This window comes from Patiria miniata, unplaced genomic scaffold, assembly GCF_015706575.1.
Source record: "Patiria miniata isolate m_02_andy unplaced genomic scaffold, ASM1570657v1 HiC_scaffold_1, whole genome shotgun sequence".
NCBI classification, from domain to species: domain Eukaryota; kingdom Metazoa; phylum Echinodermata; class Asteroidea; order Valvatida; family Asterinidae; genus Patiria; species Patiria miniata.
This window is the reverse complement of record NW_024037047.1, coordinates 37,341,053-37,361,027: the sequence shown is the minus strand read 5'-3', so window position 1 is coordinate 37,361,027 and position 19,975 is coordinate 37,341,053. Positions and strand designations below refer to the sequence as shown.

At 40.9% G+C, this 19,975-nt stretch overlaps 1 protein-coding gene across 2 annotated transcripts in view; it reads right to left on the bottom strand.

Moving 5' to 3' along the window:
* Positions 1 to 19,975, bottom strand: part of LOC119729736 (proprotein convertase subtilisin/kexin type 5-like) — a 101,928-nt gene that overhangs the window by 36,003 nt on the left and 45,950 nt on the right. Inside the window, exons 15-20 of one of the 2 annotated variants that reach the window (XM_038202454.1) lie at positions 17,640 to 17,833; positions 16,574 to 16,904; positions 14,894 to 15,100; positions 9,385 to 9,521; positions 7,968 to 8,312; positions 7,142 to 7,384 (exon numbers count right to left, since the gene is read on the bottom strand). In XM_038202454.1, the coding sequence (XP_038058382.1) occupies positions 7,142 to 7,384; positions 7,968 to 8,312; positions 9,385 to 9,521; positions 14,894 to 15,100; positions 16,574 to 16,904; positions 17,640 to 17,833 (1,457 nt within the window). The remainder of the gene's footprint in view (positions 1 to 7,141; positions 7,385 to 7,967; positions 8,313 to 9,384; positions 9,522 to 14,893; positions 15,101 to 16,573; positions 16,905 to 17,639; positions 17,834 to 19,975) is intronic. The other variant, XM_038202463.1, reaches the window with a different exon arrangement.

The following is a 19,975-nucleotide window of genomic DNA, read 5'->3' as shown; positions in this document are numbered from 1 at the left end:
ATCTCTTTCAAAAGTGAACAGCAATTTCAAAACAAAACGTGTGCTTCAAGGTGAAAAGCAAAAACAGCACAGACAGTAGGCCGCCTATGTAGCCTGATCATGGAAATAATCATAAGTTGTTTAAATGTTTGTGTTCACAGCCTATGTTTACTACAATAACCAAACCGAAACTAGATGCCTGACACAAGCTCGAGTCTGGATATCCGGACGGTATACATCGAGTTGTATATGATAAAGGGCCAATCATGAACATGTATTCCCTTTTACAGCAAGACAAAATCATATAGTGTGGTTGGGGTCTACTTCACTCAACTGACCTTTAGAGCAATCTACTCATGCATATTCCCTAGATCGGCAGGTATTTCCCCTGAGAGTTTTTTTTTTTTACAATAGCGCCCTCTGGTGTCGATAACGTTTTTGGATAAGAAAGGCATTGAAGAGGTCCTGCTTTTCAGGGGTGTTAAAACAAACATCCCCTTAATTAACAGACTGGGAGTATGACTGTCTAACACAAAGTAATCTACTGTCGTGTTACAAGTCCCTCAAGTGCAAGCTGCAAAAGCCGCAGCTTGTTTGAGAAAGGTCTGATGTGCAGAGGAATTGCATTACAGCACCCAGCACATCAGGAGAAATTCCTGCGGAGCCGGGTGAAGAAAACCTAAGCTGCGCTGGAACAGAATATTGTTCTCCTCGGAAGTACATTTGTACCACTGACTGGTGAACCAAGGGAATGGTTATAGCCCTGGGAAACCAATCAATGGGACCAACAGGGAGTTAAGAGGAAGACCTTGTTATCCTTCTGCTCCAGTTGATTCAGTACCTGAGGGATGAGAGGGAATGACGGGAAGGTGTACGCAAATAGCCCGTCCGTCTCCATCATCTGTGTATTCGTCTGCCACGTGCAGGGGTCAGGAACCCTCGCGCAGTAGACCGGAATTATGTGACTAATTCGTGAAACAAGTCAGATTGACATGTGGTTAGCTGCTCAACAGCTACCTCTGTCGGGAGGATGCACCACCCTTAAGGAGGGCGTTAGAAGCAATGTCGTCCTTGCTTGGGAGGTGGACTGTCGAAAGCAAGAAACTGTGAAGCAAACACCAATGGGGGAGTTCTCAAATGAGAGTACACAGTTGAGCAGGCTGCCTGCCCACCTTGTTGTCGATGTAAGCCACAACCATGTCAATGTCACATCGAACCAGGATCATCTGGCACAGCACTGATTATAAAAAAATAACATCAGAGTTTCTCCGAGACTGCCAGCATCTCAAGCATGTTAATGGAACTTGAATGATGCTCACACAGGGCCTCACCAATCTGCCACTAGATGCGGGTGGTGGGTAGTCAACCACCAGGGTAAGATGTCTACCATGACAGTTAGTGAAGGCTGCGATCTGTGAGAGGCAAACCCTTGTGAGGTTGGCAATGTCGAACCACCGGAGGCGCTGCACAAGTCAGGGCATGGCCTGCACTGGATGCAGTGATGACTGGGCTGGTACAAGGAAAATAGGTGAATGCCACCAATCTCTGTTTCTGCAGCACAGCCAAATTGCCTTTACTATCTGAGCAGAGGCCAGGAGTTATGTGGAAAAGGCTGGATGGTGCCAACATGAATTTGCAGCTGGAATCTTTGTTTGCAGTTGTGTACCCTTCAGGTCAGGGCTCTTTCCCCATGCTGATGTACATGAAAGTCAACTAAATCCCATAAACATCTCCCCAATGGAAATACGCGAGGGGCGCAACACTGTGTTGGCCAGATGGTATTGATGTCAGCCTCAAAGTCTCTACAACGAGCTCCCACGAGACAGACAGGTGGAGGTCGTCATGAGTCAGGTAAGTCACTTATGGAAGTCATCAAAACAACTAAGTCGAATCAAAGTCGTTGTTACCAGTGAAGACCTATGTGGCGTGGCACACAGAAAATGTTGATAGCGCGGCCACACAAATCACCAAGAGCAATCTTCAAGAGGTATGCAGCTGAGAAAACAAAGAACAGTTTGTTCTTTACCTGCGCTAGCCTGACCATGGAGTTGATGGCTTTCTGAGATTGACCATCTGAGTAGTCGTCATCGACCAATATGGATGTAAACATCAATATCCCCCGCAAATTTTTTTTTTGTCCGTTAGAAGGTACAAATGTAAGACTTGAATCTTTGGCGGGCGCCCTTTGATGGGAGAAACAGTTCCATTAGGAACTGCACTCTTTAGGGTCTGCACTCGTGTAAACTAATAGAGTACCGAGTGCAGACCGTGGAATTGACAGTAAAAATATGGGTCAACATGTCCGCTGAGACTGTCGAGTTAAGATTAAAAGATTACGCATAATTGTACTTCATGAGGATAAATATACATATCGCCGAGTCCACTTTAATTCTGCTGTAAAGTGTATTCATGATGTGGTCCCTCTACCGCTGGCAGCTTGTCCTTAGCTGCATTGGAGAGGGAAGGTGTGGCGACAAAATTACTGAAATCGGCTAACGGAAAACGGTAATGATCACATTCTTGCTTGAAGAGCAGCAGGCATTTTGGATGCAGGCACAATCTTGCCAATGTGATCCACACAAGCCTGATCTACAGAAGCATCACAACCAGTCGCTGATGTTATGTTCAGGCTGGGGTTCATTGTGAAGAGCAGCTGCCATCAAATGAACCATCCTAATGCAAGGGTCGAATTGACTCCGTAAACGAAAACCTTCTAGCACACCTGGAGGGACGAGTTGCACACGGCCACAGTCAGTGGTGGAACAACTCCCTCGGAGACAAATGGAGAGTGTACATGTACTGTATGCTGTACAATGTACATGTGCATGAAAAGTGTAGCGATTTCAGTGCAGCAAGAAACACTGGCGCACAGCTAAGCACTGCTCGGCGTGTCCCTTTGTCCTCCAGTCACCCAGCCATGACAAATGTAGAGGGCTACAGAGCACGGCTCGCAACCGAACTCAGACAGGCCGTTTCATTAACGTGCCCACCAGGCAATACTACAAATGTATATGACCGACAATGAACATGATGAAGCCGAGAACAATTGCAAGGCTTGCGATGAGTGGGCCAAAAAACCAAGTCCTCAACCCGGTAGCATTTGCCGCGGTGGGATCGGTGCAATAAATCCGATTAGAAGAATAAGAATACAGCCATTCCCGCCTGAGAAATGGACACCATTTGTCTGTTGACATAATGCTGTCGATGTGTTCCACACACACTTGATCCAACGGAAGTTTGGGAGACTCTTTGTCACTGTTAGATGTGGAGTCCCTCCTTCGCTTGAAAGATTTATGATAGGGCGGAGGGGGCTCATGTCCCTCTGCAGCAAATGGAGTTCCCTTTCCATGATGGACAGCTGCTGTAATTGGTCTGGTTCTTTGTCGTCATCGGATGAATCAGCCGATTGCGAAGGCCGAGTTGACTCCTGTGAAGGAGAGCCGTCTGGAGGGGCGAGTTGTACAGAACCACACGGCGGTGGCTGGGCAACGCCCTCGGGGATAATAGACATAGAAGGGTGAAGACTAAACACGGGCGGGGATCCTGGCACACGGTTAACTGTGTGCGGTAGGTCCCGTTGTCTCTGGTCCACCCGACAGTGGCCCACAGCCAGTGAATGTGAAGCGCTCGCTGTAGGCCAGGCCTCCGGTGCACGCAACCATGTGTGGTATACGTGAACATACATGTGCATGTACATGTACATGCATCTCGTTGTGCTTGGGCCATGCAACTGTAACCAATGAATGATAACTGTGAAGTATTCACTGCAGGTAGGGACTCTGGAGCACGGCTAACTGTGTGCGGTATGTCCCTTTGTCAACAGGCCACCCAACCGTGACCGGTGACAGAAGACTGTGAGGTGAAACCAACGACCGAGGGTTGTGGGGCGTGGCTCGCCGCTTCAGGGGGGCCACCAATGGGGCCCACCTGCAGACAGAGCCGATAGAGTAGCTGAAATCAACTGAACGGCCCAAAAGGCACCTGGGCATGGGGACCCCCGAACAACAGAAACAATCCGATACGAAAATGGTCCCTCAGAGCAAGATAGAACGGGAACCGTCGGGTCGGGGACACCCCCAGGCAACCGGCTCTGCGTCGCTCACATCATACCCGGCCGACAGCACCTCAGGCCCCGTGGGCTGAGCGAGTGCTGGTCGGTCCAATAGCCCGTACAATAGCCCGTCCCGGCAACCAGGGGTACTCGGCACTGTGTCGGGAGGGCACGGGTGACTAGAGTCCACTGAAGCGTGGCGGTTAGTCCCCTCGGGCTGTCCCATGATCGAGGAAGGGCACGGGTATAGCGGCGCTCGTACCTGAGCCTGCCTGCCCTGTCGGCCCATTTTAGGCTTTGCTCCGGCACAGGAGGTATATTTTGGAAGAACCTTGCTGGAGCGTGCCTTTTGTTTGGGTGTTCTGCTTGAAGTGACCAGAGAAGAAGACCGAGGTCCCTTTAACTGGTCAGCGGAACTGTCAACGCCCCCAGCCGGCACTGGCTGAGGGTGTTGGACGCAGCGCTAACAGCAGAGTCCTCGGCCTGCCCCATAGGAGAGCAATCCCCCCCCCCCCCCCCCCAGTTTGTGGCAGATCGGTTCTATAATAATTGAACGCTTTATAATAATCGAATAAATATAACGAACAAATAAAGAAGACGATGAGAAACTCTCAGACTGTTGTTACTAACTCTCTTAATCAATAAACTTCTCTCAAGCGAAAAAAGGGTAGTAAAATGACATCCATCCTACCCGACCTGCCACTAAGAGAAAAGAGGAAGCTCACGAGGCACGTATACCGCGGGGTATTATGGGTAGGGCACCAGAGGGCGCTACTGTCTAAAAGTCTTAGCAGGAAATACCTGCTGGTCTAGGGAATATGCATTTAGTAGATTGCTCTACAGGCAAGTTGAGTAGACCCTGTTTTACAAATTCCAGAGAATTGGGAGTTTGAAACTTAATTTTAAGATAAAAAACTTGTTCCAGATTTCCATTCCAAGGTTTAAGGGTGGTTTATGGTACCATTATCTAACTGAATGAATCTAAAGCTCATCAACAAAGAAGTTTGGCCGCATTTCTTGGGAAAGTGCCCAAAGGTAGGCTGCAAATCTGAATTCTCATCATTTTCATTCAACCACTACAACCACAGACATTTATCCTTTACAGCATTTTCAACTAACACTTATTTTTAATTTTCACAAATTAAAAAGTGCTGCATTTTGTACAAAATCTTAGATCTCAAATCAGAGCTTGGTCATGTGTTCTACCACAGAAAATGTGTGCTGGTGACAACTAGAAGAGATTACAATTGCACTTGCAACATGGGCATGGCATTTTCATAAAGCAGATTTTCAGGGTTAACATGTTGGATAAAGATCATATTACACTGTATTAGAAAGACATTTGAAAAAAATATAATTCAGATTAAAATCAGAGAACTTTTATCTCTGAATAGTCATATTTGAGACTTAAAAATCAGAATTCAAATCAAATTTGACCAGGATGACGTTCTCAATAAATTTAAAGTTGGTAAGTGCAGGATTTTGTTAACTGAAAATGTTTGGGAAATATGGAAACATTCTCAAGTCATCTTATCTCTACTTCACTGCATACCATATCAACTCATGCCTACACTGTACATTGTACAATGTATTAATGAACTCTTACCTACCGAAATATCAAAATTGACCAACTACTCGTTCAATCAATGAAGAAAAGCAATTATTCTTATTGGACTAATAAATTTCTTTTCTCTCTCCAAATGTGAATATGTACTTAACATGATTTTTGGCATGGAACAGGGCTTCCTGGGAGTGGAAGTAACTAAATTAAAACAGGCTTTCTTAGTAAAGAATGAAATTTACAGGCATATTGGGACAAATTGTATGATTCCTAGATCTACCACATGTCCACTCCCTAAACGACTGGTCATCATTCAGATTACAGTAATAAAGTAGTTGCTGGATACAAACTCTTTCTCATGAGACGTGAAATATATATCCACAAGACCACTCATCAACAGTGAGGGAGACAGCAGCAAAAGTGACAACTTCTCGAATCGAGGATTGCCCGACGACACAGTTACAAAAGTCTTAAGATGTTTATCATTGTAACTTTAAACCTGAACTTAAAACATCAGTTGCCAATGTTGGCAACTCTTATGCCAACATATTAAGCACGGTTTCTCTGGCTGGCTTATCAATCTTTTCTTTATGCAATGCACTCTTTTTTTAAATAAAGGTTCTACATGTAATAGATATAATGAACAAAACTGGACATTGTTTTCATAACTGATATTATTGAAGAAAACATTATAACCTGGTACCCAGGGTATATGTACATTAGTATTATTGAGGAATAGGACAGCCAATGGTAAATGAACTATTATTGCTAGCTCGGTTACTTCTACCATGGTCTTGGTCAAATTCCCAGAGTTTAAAAAAATTCCACACAAAAGTCCAGAGCAAATATGGCTAAAATCAATGTGATAGTATACCAAATTTCAAATACAGTAGAACGTCATTATAACGAACACGATGGGGTTCGTAAAAATGTTTCTTATAATGGTCGTTCCTTATAGGGATTGTGCATTATAATAGAATTTACTATTTTGGGAGCTAAAGGAGATGTTTGTTTGAGCCAAATGTTTGTTATAGTGGTGTTTCACTCTACATGTATGGGCTTGAAGCCTGTCAGGTTTAACAGTCTTGGGAGCTTTGTCTTGTTTTATGTATCCCAGCTGAAGCATGTCAGCATGACACCTGAGTCAGTTTATCAGGGTTTACAGAGTCTTGGGTTCTGTACCATGTTTTGGTATCCCAGCTAAATCAATTAGATTTCCTGATCAACAAGAGTCATCTGTGGTTTTCTGGTTTGGATTGGGACTAGTGTGGGAAAATTCCTGGGAATTCTGAAAGAAAGAAATTTTCACTGAGAATTACAGGACTTTGCAGGAATCTTGAGAATTTCTTTAACTAATGTATATGAAATAGCTATGTAGAAATGATGTCAAAATTCCAAAGGAGTGTCCTGTTAATGGAGTCAACAGATGAAACAGCATATCTGATTTCACTTACATGACGGTGAAGTGGACCTCAATGTGGTCCCAGATTGACAATTGACAAAATGTATCCATATGTCACATTTTAGTATATGTTGATTCAACTTCTTACCAGACCAAAACAAATTTCCTTCACAGGTCTCACACGCATCGCTTCCAGGGCCGCTGCAAGACTGACAAGTGGAGTGACAGTCCTTACAAGTCCCATCACTTCTATCTACGTACGTGGTGTAGGGGCAATGGCTGTCACAGGTAGAGGAGTCATAAAGGAACCGATTCTCATTACAGGATGTACAATCCTGGGAAGATGCCCCACTGCACGTCTTACATGATGGATTGCAACGTACGCACTCATCTGTGAGGATGTGTAAGGGAGAAAGAGATGTGGATACAGCATGATGGATAGCTCACTCTTTATTCAGATACTTGTTTCCTATAGTCAAGTGCATGAAGATTGGATTCGTCATTGTTGGCTTATGTTTGTTGTTTCTGGAAAACAGAGAGAGCATGTACCGTAGCGGCTCCATATGTCTCCCACCATGGGCTGAATCCGAGAGGGGAGGGGGAATTGGGATAAAACCCCACATCCTTTTTTTTTTTGGATGCGGAGGATGGGACACCGGATCATTACCCAGATTAGTGCACTGAACAAAAACCTTGTTGGGATTTTGGAGTAACAAATTGTGAATGGCAAGAGAACATCCAAGCCACTAAACACCCCCCCCCCCCCCCCCCCCCACACACACACACACAAAAACAACAAACATCAGCTTTTAATTGGGATGTTCTGCGCACAGATCTGCCCTGCACATACACTGGTTCACTGTGCCTATATTATCAATTTCAATATAGGGGAAACCCAGTCAACCACCTAAAAACCTGAATTATTTTGGGGCTGCAAAATATTTGGTATAATTATCTTATATCAAAGCATTGACCTCTCGTACCAATTTCATCTGCAAAGTAGCCAGCTGCACAGTTGTCCACACATTCAAACTCCTGTAGGTATTTGCCGTCATTACAAGAACTACACCTATCCTCAGAGCCATACATGCACTCTTTACACTTTGGGTCACAGTATTTCCCTTCTTGCTCCTGACAAACATCTCCATTGAGAAGAAACCCATCATAGCAGCTCTGACAGTTGTTAACTTCTGATCCACTGCAGGTTCTACATGTCTCATCACACTCCTCGCATTTGAGGGTTTGTTGGTCTTCATATTGACCCTCAGGACAGAAAGGAACACAAGCACCCTCCAGAAGGTAGCGCAGGTCAGCCTCCACTATCAAGGCAAGAAATGGGTTCAATGTCAAACACTGTTAGGGATGTCTTTTTTTTTACAAAATTTAGAACAACAAATGTCAATTTAGAACTCTTGTGTTGGTTCTAATTATATTTAGATCTAATTTAAGATTATATGCCACACAAATCAAGCACGAAGCGTGACTAGTATACTTTTCCTAAATTTATGACTAAATTTAGTATATTTTATATTTTAGCCTTAACAACAAATGAATATTTTGAGGACACTACAAAAGTTTAATGAAATCAGCATGACTTCAGGAAAGCCAATTGTAATATAGTTCCTGAAAGCACCCTACACTTTGACTTTTATTTTTCCAATTCTACTCTCCAAAATTCTTTCTTTTTAGCAAAGCTTCAGTCATACAAAGCTTTTACCATGCACTTTGGAATAACAGATTATTACATACACAGAATATACGCAGCTTTCACAAACCTACTTTGCACCTGTTGCACATGCCATGTTGCTATACCTCACCTTTTCCATAGAGGGACAGGCATGTGGATCAAGTATTGTAAATACGTACAGTATTGCATTAATTTCACGCAGTAGAACATCATTCCGTGGGAGGCAAACTCCAATGTCAACCCAATAATGATCACTGACACAGTGGTTATTTAGCCAACATTAGTTAGCAGAGAAGCCTGTCCCCTTATGAAACTTCAAATCTAAGTTGGCTTACTGTTACACCCTTCTGTACACTGAGATTTGCCATACGGAAGGGGCACACATGCTTGTTACCATGCAGCTGAAAATTTACCAAATATTCCTGTTCCATAGGAAAACATATGAATCACAAATGACCTACTTTGTCTTTTTATGCAATATATTGTATGCGCATTTGAGGTTATCTTTGTGAAATATTCATTTATTGCGATGTCTACCACTTGCATCATTAATTAATGTACTTACAGAAGGACGATGTTTTACAACAGAATATTGAAAATGCAGTTTTGACTCGCCCACCCCCTTGAAAGACTGTTGCAGTAAAGTACCCTTAAGAGACATGCCTAGGGTAGACAGCCCATGGAAGTGTGTTGTGTGCACTTACTTAGTTTGCAGCTGGTACAGTCCTTTGGCCCACCACCAATGCATGTCTCACATAGGGAATGACAGCTCAGACAGGAGCCTTCATGTTCATAGCTTCCATCAATGCAGCCTTGCTTACAGGTTCCATCAACCAGTACACTAGTCAAAAGACACCACATTTTTGTTAAGTTTCAGAACTACTCCCACAGAAGAGTGGGTCATGTACAGGGCTAGTCAAAAGAAAATGACCAAGTTAGAAACAAATTATTTTTCAAAAATATATATGACTCACTCCAATTGATACATGTTATTGACTAGTAACTGTAAACATTTCAACATGGCTTTAGAAAGAAACGCTCCTGTGATACTCAACTACTTGACGCAATCCATGATTGGAGTAGCACCTTAGAATCTGGCTCCAGCATTCACATTGCTTTTTTGGATTTTTCCAAGGCCTTCGATACTGTTTCACACATTCTCCTTCGTGAGAAACTAAAAAGTTTGTGTCTTGGTGATCGTAACCTGAATTGGATTATGAATTTTCTTGAAGCTAGAAAGCAGAGAATCATTCTTAATGGTTAATTTTCCAAATGGAGTGTCGTCAAATCAGGTGTCCCCCAAGGGACAATCCTTGGTCCTATTCTTTTTGATTGTTTTATTAACGACATAACTAAGGATGTGCATTCTACGGTACTATTAGATTATATATGCAGATGACTGCATTGTTTATCAGCCAATTAAGTCTCTAGAAGATTGTAATGTACTCCAGTATGATTTAAAACTCTTAGGCGATTGGTCTAAAAAGTGGTTGCTTGATTTCAATATCACCAAGTGCAAAATTATGAAGATGTCAAAAAAACGCAATCCCACTGATTACGTTTACTTTCTACAGGGCCAAAAATTGCAGGAGACAGATCGCGAAAAATACCTGGGAGTGATGATAAACAAGCAATTAAACTGGAACGACCAGTGTAATGAAGTGTACAATACCGGTAAGTGCAATAAACTGTTAGGTTTTATTAGAAGGTCCTTCGCAAACTGCTCTGGCCAAACAAAAACACAGCTCTACGAATCACTTATTCCACCTCATTATGACTGTTGTAGCGTGGCTTGGGATCCTTATAGGAGTTCCCACTGTGCCACGCTTGAGCGCATTCAAAAACGTGCCAGAATGGTTTGCAGGGACTGGGAATCCGGATACAATGTCTTAGTACAACAGTTAGGATGGACGTCACTAGAAAACAGACGAAAGTACTCGAGACTTGTAATGGCCTATAAACTAATGAACAACCTTATTGATGCCAATAGCCTTTGTAAATTCAGTCCTCCTGACAGAATTTCCCGAAATGACCATGCTTTGACAGTCCAGGTTCCCTTTGCTAAAACTGACTATTTTATGAATTCATATTTTGTTCGCACTGCCAATGATTGGAATGCCACTCCAGGTGATATCACTCAAAGTGCCTCCTTAAGTATTTCTAAGTCTTCACTGATCTGTCCTCATTATGACTTTTGTAGCGTGGTTACAAAAACCATTCTGGCACAACATTTTTTAACGCGCTCAAGCGTGTCACAGTGGGAACTCCTATAAGGATCCCAAGCCACGCTACAAAAGTCATGATGATGTCGGATTATTTAATCTTTTAACTTAGCCCCAGGTTTCAAAACTGTTTTAACGTTTACTTTAAAAAATTGTGTTCTTGTTCTTGTTGTTCACTATTTATAGTTTATATTTTAACTAGTTATATTTCCTAGCTTTTGATTTACACATTTTTATTACATTTGCTGTTTAATTTTTAAGTTTAATTTGTAATTCTTTTTTGTATTCTTTTGTGGTTTTTATTCTTTGGAAGTATCTTTTAATTCATTTATACTATATTCTACAATATTTTTTATTGCACCACCCGATTTTAGTTAGTTTATATATAAATACTCCTGTTTTAATATTTTAACACAATTGTGGATTTTATATGGGTTATATAACCTTTTCCACAACCTCGGACAGAAATGTCAAAGTAAATAAATATATACATATTGACTATCCAAACTTCCCAAAGACTGTTCAAGTCGGTCGAGATCATAAGTGGGTGCAGAATTCTAAAGCCATTTGGCCTTACTGAGGTCGCCTCAAGCTCCACTCTGAAGGATATTTTTGAGAGTTTTATGGGGATCGAAGCGTCATCTGCATCATCAGCCGACATTTAAAGAAACAAAAAGTGCGGGGGGGAGGGGGGGGGGGAGAACACGTCACCGCACCACTTTTGGGGTTAGCTCCATACCAGAAACCGGAGACTTTTTTTTGGCCTAAAGAAACATGTAAGTGGATGATGTTTGCTGCTGGTTGTACATATAGTATGGGACATACAGATTTAATATTCATATTGTTGTTACACCAAATCATTGATCTGGTTGGATTAATAATAATAGTATTTTCAAAAATAGTCATTCATAAATTCATAATGTTGTTTCCATGACGCTCTAGCCTTGACCAAGACCATCAGCTTGTTCCCATACAAGCTTGTTCCCGCTACTGCACACCGCGCACGCCGCGAAACACTGGTATACCGTTAGCCTGAATGACCCCTGCGTGTGCTTTGTGTGCATGTACGTACGTCCCACACACACTTACGCAAACAACCGTTCAGTAAGTCAAGGCAGAGGATAGCCTTGACGCAACCATGTATGCTCAATATGATAATCAGTACTCGCTATGGTAAATAGTCTTCTCTCATTGGATAATGGCTGACCAAAAAAAATGAATATTTATTATATTGCATAATGGGACCAAAGGTTTAAAAACCAGACGGCATAGTGATAACAATAATTATTCTAAAACACCCCCTTAAAATCTTAAATCACACAGTAGAATACTATCTATAAAGTTATACATAGTTGGGTCAAAAATGAAATGAAAAGGATGAAAAAATAGATCTCAAAAAACGGCGAACGGTACAAACCGCACGCCGGCAAAAAAAGATGTCACCGCACACAGAGACCACGTCGGAGCCGTCTAGTGTAGGCACCGACCAGGCTTGCGCTATGCGGTAAGACACGCTGCGCTCTCGGTCAGCAGCAAAAAAAGCGCTCACAATATTGAATAAATCTACTGCTGAGTTTTGGGGGGTATTTCTACTAGGCTGTCGAGGGGATATGGGAAAAAAATATCTCTCCTTCAGCTAACTTAAGACTGATTTTAACTTGTATGAACGACTTATAAGTTATATGTCGAATGTACGACTAATATATCGACAGGGTACGACATATATATGTCGACAGAGTACGACTAATATATTGACAGGGTATGACATATGTACAGGGTATTATCAAACATATGACATAATGTCGACAGGTGCCGGTCTGACATATATGTCGTGCGTACGATATATGTTGAGTCGACAGGGTACGACATATGTCGCATACGACTTTGTCGTATGCATACATGTAAGTACGACTTTATATCTCGTGTGTACAACATATGCATTTTAACTCTTATGTTCGACTTGTTTGGTGATTATGTCATACATACGACATATCTTGTGAGCACGACTTGTATCTCGTACGTATGACATATGTATTGTAACTTGTATGTATGATCTTATACGACATACAGGTACGATTTATATTATACCTACGACTTGCATGTCATACATGTACGTATGTCGTACTAGGTACGACATTCAATTCGTACGTACGCATTAAAATACATATGTCGTATGTATGAGATATATGTTGCACATGGTACGAATTCAGGGAGAGATTTTTTTCACCATGTCCCTATATGACAGTTTCGTGTTTCCATCCCAAAGTCAATAGCTCGTTTCTTGCAGTTAATTCATACGGGTGCGACATGACTTATAGATACGAGTTAACCTGCATCCGATTAAATGGGTACGATTTGACTTGGGTCCGAGTTGACCTGTTACCTACATTCGCTGTCAGAATGTCACGGGTAGGTACGAGTAGCGGCGTGATAGTGTACGCTGTTGCACCGACAATAAACGTTAGCGGATATAACTGTCTTGATCTGTCGAATTCACAATACTGTACATTGGAAGTTAAGTATCATCATTTTGAACAAAGGTTCATTCGTATAGCGGCATATTTCATTTGTTTGGAATAAAACTGGAGAAATGGTTTAAAATGGGATTGAAATACCTGGACATTTATTTTTGAGTGAACATACGTGGTGTATACAGTAATTTGTGGGCAACATGAATATGTATGTCACGGGTCAAAGTTTACAGGCTTTGATTGGATATCGTGTAATATATGCGCATCAGAAATTTTCGGCCGAATTCAACTGAAAATATAAAAGAAACACATAAGGAATTTGCCACGGTTGCGTCAAGGCTATCTTCCGCCTCGACTTACTGTACGGCTGTTTGCGGAAGTGTGTGTGAGACATACGTACATGCACACAAAGCACACGCAGGGGTCGTTCAGGCTAACGGTCTAGTACGCAGCGCGCACGGTGTGTGGTAGCGGGAACAAGCTCGTATGGGAACAAACTGATAGCCTTGGTAAGGCTAATGATACTCTGGAATGTGCACATCACGGATGAACGTGATCAAACGGACTCGGTACGAAACCAGTCTAGCAGGCGGACATGTAGCACATACCCAATTTTCTTACAGGCTCAGTAATCAACGAATGTGTAACAGATGTGGCAGTTTTTCAAATTTTCTCTTATTTTTTTATCAATTTTCTTGAATGAGAATGGAAAGCATGAATGGTGAGAATAACAGCTTGGTAAGTTTGCGGAAACACCATGTGAAATTAATCCCTTTTGTGAGTTTGTGATGATTCTAAGAAAAAACGGGTTGGACTCAATGTTTGGGACAGCATACTCTGTCATCATCAATTTTCTTCATGAAAAAGCCGGAATTCCAGCTATATCCAGGAAACCTACACTCCTTTAAAAAAAATGCAAACTAGAAGGAAATTCCCACTTCAGCTATTGGGGACCAGAAAGTCTTGCTATTCCCATGGGTTTATGGCAACTACATAGCTACCATGCAGCCATGAGCTCAGACAAATTGCCAAATTCAGCAAAACATCCTATGTCCTGACTGACTGACCAGTGCTTGGAAAGAACAATTAGTATATCTTTCCTACCATTGCATCAACAGTAAAGAGACAGATTTACAACAGCGCCGTGCTGCATCGCATTGTGGGCAGGCACATGGGAGTACAACTACGGTGGTATGAAAGCTGACTGAATTTTGCTTGCTGGGGGGTGAAAATCAAATTTTCTTCAACTACTAATTTTCAAAAGCACCTGTAGCTCACATGAGATATTATTTTTTTTAAAATAGCTAACAATCCTGTTCATTGAAAAATAATGCTTGCCAAAGGTACTAGATCGATATCACTGCACCAGTTCAAGCCTTGATAAAAAAAAGATAATTCCTATTTTTCCCAAGCACTGGTCAGACATTTTCAAACTCATTAGAGCCACTTGCAACATTTTCTGATGTTAGCAAACACCAGAACAAGTATGATTTTCTGTTGCAAATACTGAAAATACTCACAATTCTGACTGACACTGAACACAATTATCTTCTTCGGTACAATGATCACAGCCATAAGAGCAGGTAAGGCAGTCATCATTACTGTCCTTGAAGTATCCAGCTAAGCAATTCTTGATGCAGGCTCCATCCTGTAAGATATCCCCAGTATTGCACTCTGTGCATTCAGACGAGGACTGTCCCTTACAGTTTTTACAGGAAACATGACACCTGTAAAATGTAACAAGAAAGGGATGGATTTATACAAGTTACCACAACTAACTTCTCATTTACAATGAGCATTGTCATTTCATACAAATCCAACAGGTTTTAAAAATTGTCATGAGATATGTCCAATTCAGTGTCTAAAGGCCTTTGCAGCAGTTCAATGATTGTTTACAAAACTATCGAAGGAAAAGTCAGATTACATGTATATTTAACAAGTGTTGTTTGCTGTGATGTGGGACATGGCATTTTTATTTTCAAGGGAAAAGTGCATGCAAGGTAGAGCCGAGGTTGCTATGTGTCCTCAAGGGAGTTAAAAATACCATGTCCCACATCATAGCAGTAAAAAATACAGCCTGAAAGCTCACCCCTGGTGGCCCACTTCCGGGACCCTTGATCAGGAAAATTAATGTGTAAAAGTTCTTCAATTTGCAGTTATCTTTATATTTCATTTAGGTTCATTAACTTCTTAAGAAAATCATCCCAAAAGGGCCTTTTTAAAAACGTTACTAGCATCAATTTACGGAAACTGATAAATTGCCTGACTTGAAAGAGAAATATCGTGCCAACTTTATTGCTAACTAGTGCAATATTGCTAACTAGTGTAACTTGTGGATGCATACCCCTAATCAGCGTCAGAAGATAGAACATTTCTGAAATTTGTGGTGATCATCAGGTGAAAAGTGAGAATTAAATACAAGACCAAGATGTCTTCAGGGTTTTTAAAATCTTGCATTAACTATTTTGGCTCAAGAACCCCATCAGCTGTAGGTAGGTAAATTGGTTATGTAAACAATATGAAAATAAAGGTGGACAGAGAAAGGAGGCCCAGGAATAACAATGATGGATGTGAAATGTCATACAATACATTCATTTTTACCTTTTTCTCAGTAATTTTTTTTTACTTGATTACCATGATTAAATTTCAATATGAGTAATTGTTTGGGTGGTTACGGTAAGAAATCATTCTGCTAAATATCATAGAAAGTGAAAGGGCAACATGACAATGTAATATGCCATTAAGCGGGCCGCACAGGGATCCAGGAAGCTCAACACGTGACCTTATCATTTCAGGCTCTATTGGTTTGTTTTATCATGCCATTAACCAAAGAAGATAAGCATTAACATTCTGCAAGAAACAAATACAATCATGGCATTGCACCTGTGATTACTGTTGGAGGTTTTTTAGCAAATATAACTTATGATAGGTTGCTCAAAGCTCTGCAAAACTTCACATTAAATTTTCATCTGGATTGCGCCCTTTTAGGTACTAAACCCCAATTCCCATGCCATAATAACTTGCTGTCACTGTTGTGGGACCTTATCAAACATATTTGTTTGGTCATATTTATCCCTTTCGATTTTAGGTTACTTTTGGGGGGACACCCTGTAAAGGCTCTCAATCAAATGGAACAGGTGAATTGTCTCAGGTATTTATGAATGTTGATTACATAATCATTCAAAATGAAACACTCGTACCTGAGGCATTCTTTGCCATTGCCAAGGGAACCTCTTTCCACATAATATCCATCTGTGCATCTCCATTCTTCTACACAAGTCCGCTCCTTTAACACACTACCAGGCACACATGACAAGCAGTCATTGTCCTGACTTCCACTGCAGGTGTGGCAGGTACTGTCACAGGGATGGCAAGCGCTGCCTTCTAGGTACTCATTGGTAGAGCAGGTAGACAGGCAAGTGTTGTCACTAGAAAGCAAAGCATGAGGTTCACATGCTGAACAGTAATTAGGGCTCCCCTCGCACTTGCTGCACAAAGGAGCACACTGGATGCAGGTGTTGGTCTCGATATCTAATACGGAAAATAACACACAAAGACAAAACAAAACAAAATAAACCAATAATCAGAAAACATTCGTAACAGTTATGGTTATTAAAAGTTGCATTTTGTTGGATACACAACTCCAGACTGAAATCTTTGTGCCAAATTTCTTTGGAATATGACTTCAGAAATTGTATTCAAAGTCTATGGGGCTAGAACAGGGTTGTTGAATTTTTGGTAAAATACTTCATGTAAGTGTCCAAGGTCCAAAAATGTGTGTGTTTTTTAAATAATTTGTGAAATGACAGGACTTGGGGAATAAGAAACTAAAATAGACTTTTAAAATCCGATCAGGTTCATTGCCATGGAAACGAGCCAAGGGTGCTTCATTGGCATTTTGCTGAAGCGAATGATTGTTATCACACAACTTGCACTTCATCTCCAATTTAGGCAGTCCAGGTTGTGCAACAATGGTAGAACTAAAATGAGAACATGTTGAGAATCTGAACAAACAATTTGGCTTTGCCAGTGTAGAATGAAATTTAGACTGTACAAAAATATGGACTCATTGGTCAAACTGTGCATGCCTTAGTAATCATGACAGTGATAAGGTCACATGTGAGGGTTTGACTTCACATAAGATAAAAGATACCAGATTTATGGCATTGGCCTATGTCCCAAACAAAAGCAACACACTCTACAAAAAGTTCTAAAAAAAACCAAAAAACAAAAAACAAAAAACAAAATTGCTGAACGTTAGCTTACCTTCGTAGAACTTCTGATCACAAACTTGAACACATTCTGACCAGCTCTCCATGAGAAAGAATGGATTACGACATGACAGGCAATCAGAATAACTGGGCCCAGCACATGTCAGACAAGTGGGTGCACAAGCCTTGCATCGGGTATGCACTTCAGGTGGATCATAATAACCATCTGGGCAGTGAGTTATACATTCACTGCAAGGACAGGGCAAACAGTTAGTGGCTGCATTCACTAAGGATTCACAGACATTTTATGATTTTTTTTAACTGCTTGAATATCCCTTTCCGTGTGTTTGTGAGATTTTCCTGACACACAGTTACATTGTAAAAGGTACTGCAGATCACTGGTTTTGAAGTGTTTTGATGAAAAGCAACTTCTCATTATCTTTTTGCTATAAATGTTTACTGTTCATGTTATTCACCAAAGCACATTTTCAACTAAAATTTCTCACGAGGAGACTTTTATGCACCATTTTCCTCTGAGGTAAAACTTCGTTCCTACTAGTTTTCTCATGTTCCAGGGGAGGGAGGTGGGGGGTACAATTAAATACATTGTCTTCATTGGGCAAATTGATAGTTAGTGCTGTAACTGATCCTCAAAGTTTGGTTCGGTTCCGTTCCGTTGCGAACTCTTCCGAACCGACATTTGGGTTTGGTTCGGTTCGGTTCGGGTTTGGTTCGGAAGGCTAAGTTTGGCTATTTTTAGTTCGGTTTGGCGGTTCGGCTGCAGCACTAATGATAGTACATCGACATGTATAATGAAGGCATTTATTATGTAAAAAAAGCACTTGTATTGGTCATGGTTTCACTCAAAACTATTGTCATGTGTGTGCCTTTCCCAACCCAAAACAACCAACAGGAAATTCATCAGCCAAAGTTGTATATAGAAAAATAAACTAGTTTGGCTATTTTGGTTTTCTTCAAAGTGATTTTGCCAGTTACTGGTACCTGCAAATGTTGAGTCGGAGAAATCACCATCTCACTGTATAAGTGAGAAGAACAGACTCACGAAGCCAGTTGCAATATTTTTGTCCCTTTGCAGTATTTCACAAATTCTCACTTGGAAAATAAGCCCTGCAAAATTACTAAACGCCAAAAAGGCAAGCAGTTGTGTTTTCTACCACAAGAGGATGCCGCTTACAAATACACATATGTACCTTTCAAAATCGCCTGAAGAGAATTTTGTTCATCATGATGTCAGGACGATGTTAGATATTCTATCTTAACTACAATAAGGCCTACTACCGGTACATGCATAAACTATCAAATGTAATCAAGGACAAAAATGTGAATTTAAGTAGCGTCTGTGTTGAGATATAATTATCATGGAGGTAGGATAATTGTGAGAAAGAAACAAATCCATATTTAATCAGATGATTACGTCATCATGACGTCACTTCCAGTTTAACACATGCTGTTATATAAGAACAGTTTTAACTCAATCAGTCTTTAAGTTCTCTATACATTTCAAATATTTGCACATGACTCGTGATGACATCATTATGTAACTTGTCCTTGCACCCAATTGAACTATCGTGATAGAATCGCGTTAGAATCCCATCAATGCAGTTTGTGAAATATTGACCAATTACATGATATACAAACGGACAAGGAACGCGAAACATCTCAAACAACACAACTTAGCACACAAAAACTCCATAGGGTTGTCTTAGGGGCATGGTAACTCGCAAATGGCGATAGGTAAATTACTGTGTGGTCTTGGTCTGCATCCAGTTTAGAATCGATCAGATCAAAAACAGTGTCAAATTAACAGTTATCTACATGTACATGTAGATATAGAATTTTTAAATTTGCACATTTAAGAAGACGTCGCGTGACCTATGGTGACACCATGATGACGTCGTGAACTCTTCAGGACAACACTTTGCTATAGGGACCAAGCTTTTGCTGACTTTGAATGATGTATGACGAAGATGAATGCCAAAAGTGGCGTGTAGAAAAATCGTGTACAAAGTCTATAGGATTTTTGGCGACAAAAAGAAAAAAAGAAATAAAATCAGAACAAAAAGAAAGGCTTTTCCGCAACTTTGCAGAAAAGCCCCCCAAAAAACTAAACAAAAACAAAGGATGTTTCGGCAAGTTGCCAAAACAGCAAAAAATGTTCTAGATCTTCATTGTTGGAAAATGATCAATTACATGTATGAAGTAGTTTTACTTTAATCTTTCCTTTATATACCCTGATGTCTTGGGCATATTTACTGAAAACTTCCCAGAATCCTTCATCCTTCATCATGTTCAACTTACAGAACTTTTATCACTGATGACAAGTTCCTCAGTCTAAATCGCTTAATAAAAAATGTTTGCTGAGAATTATAT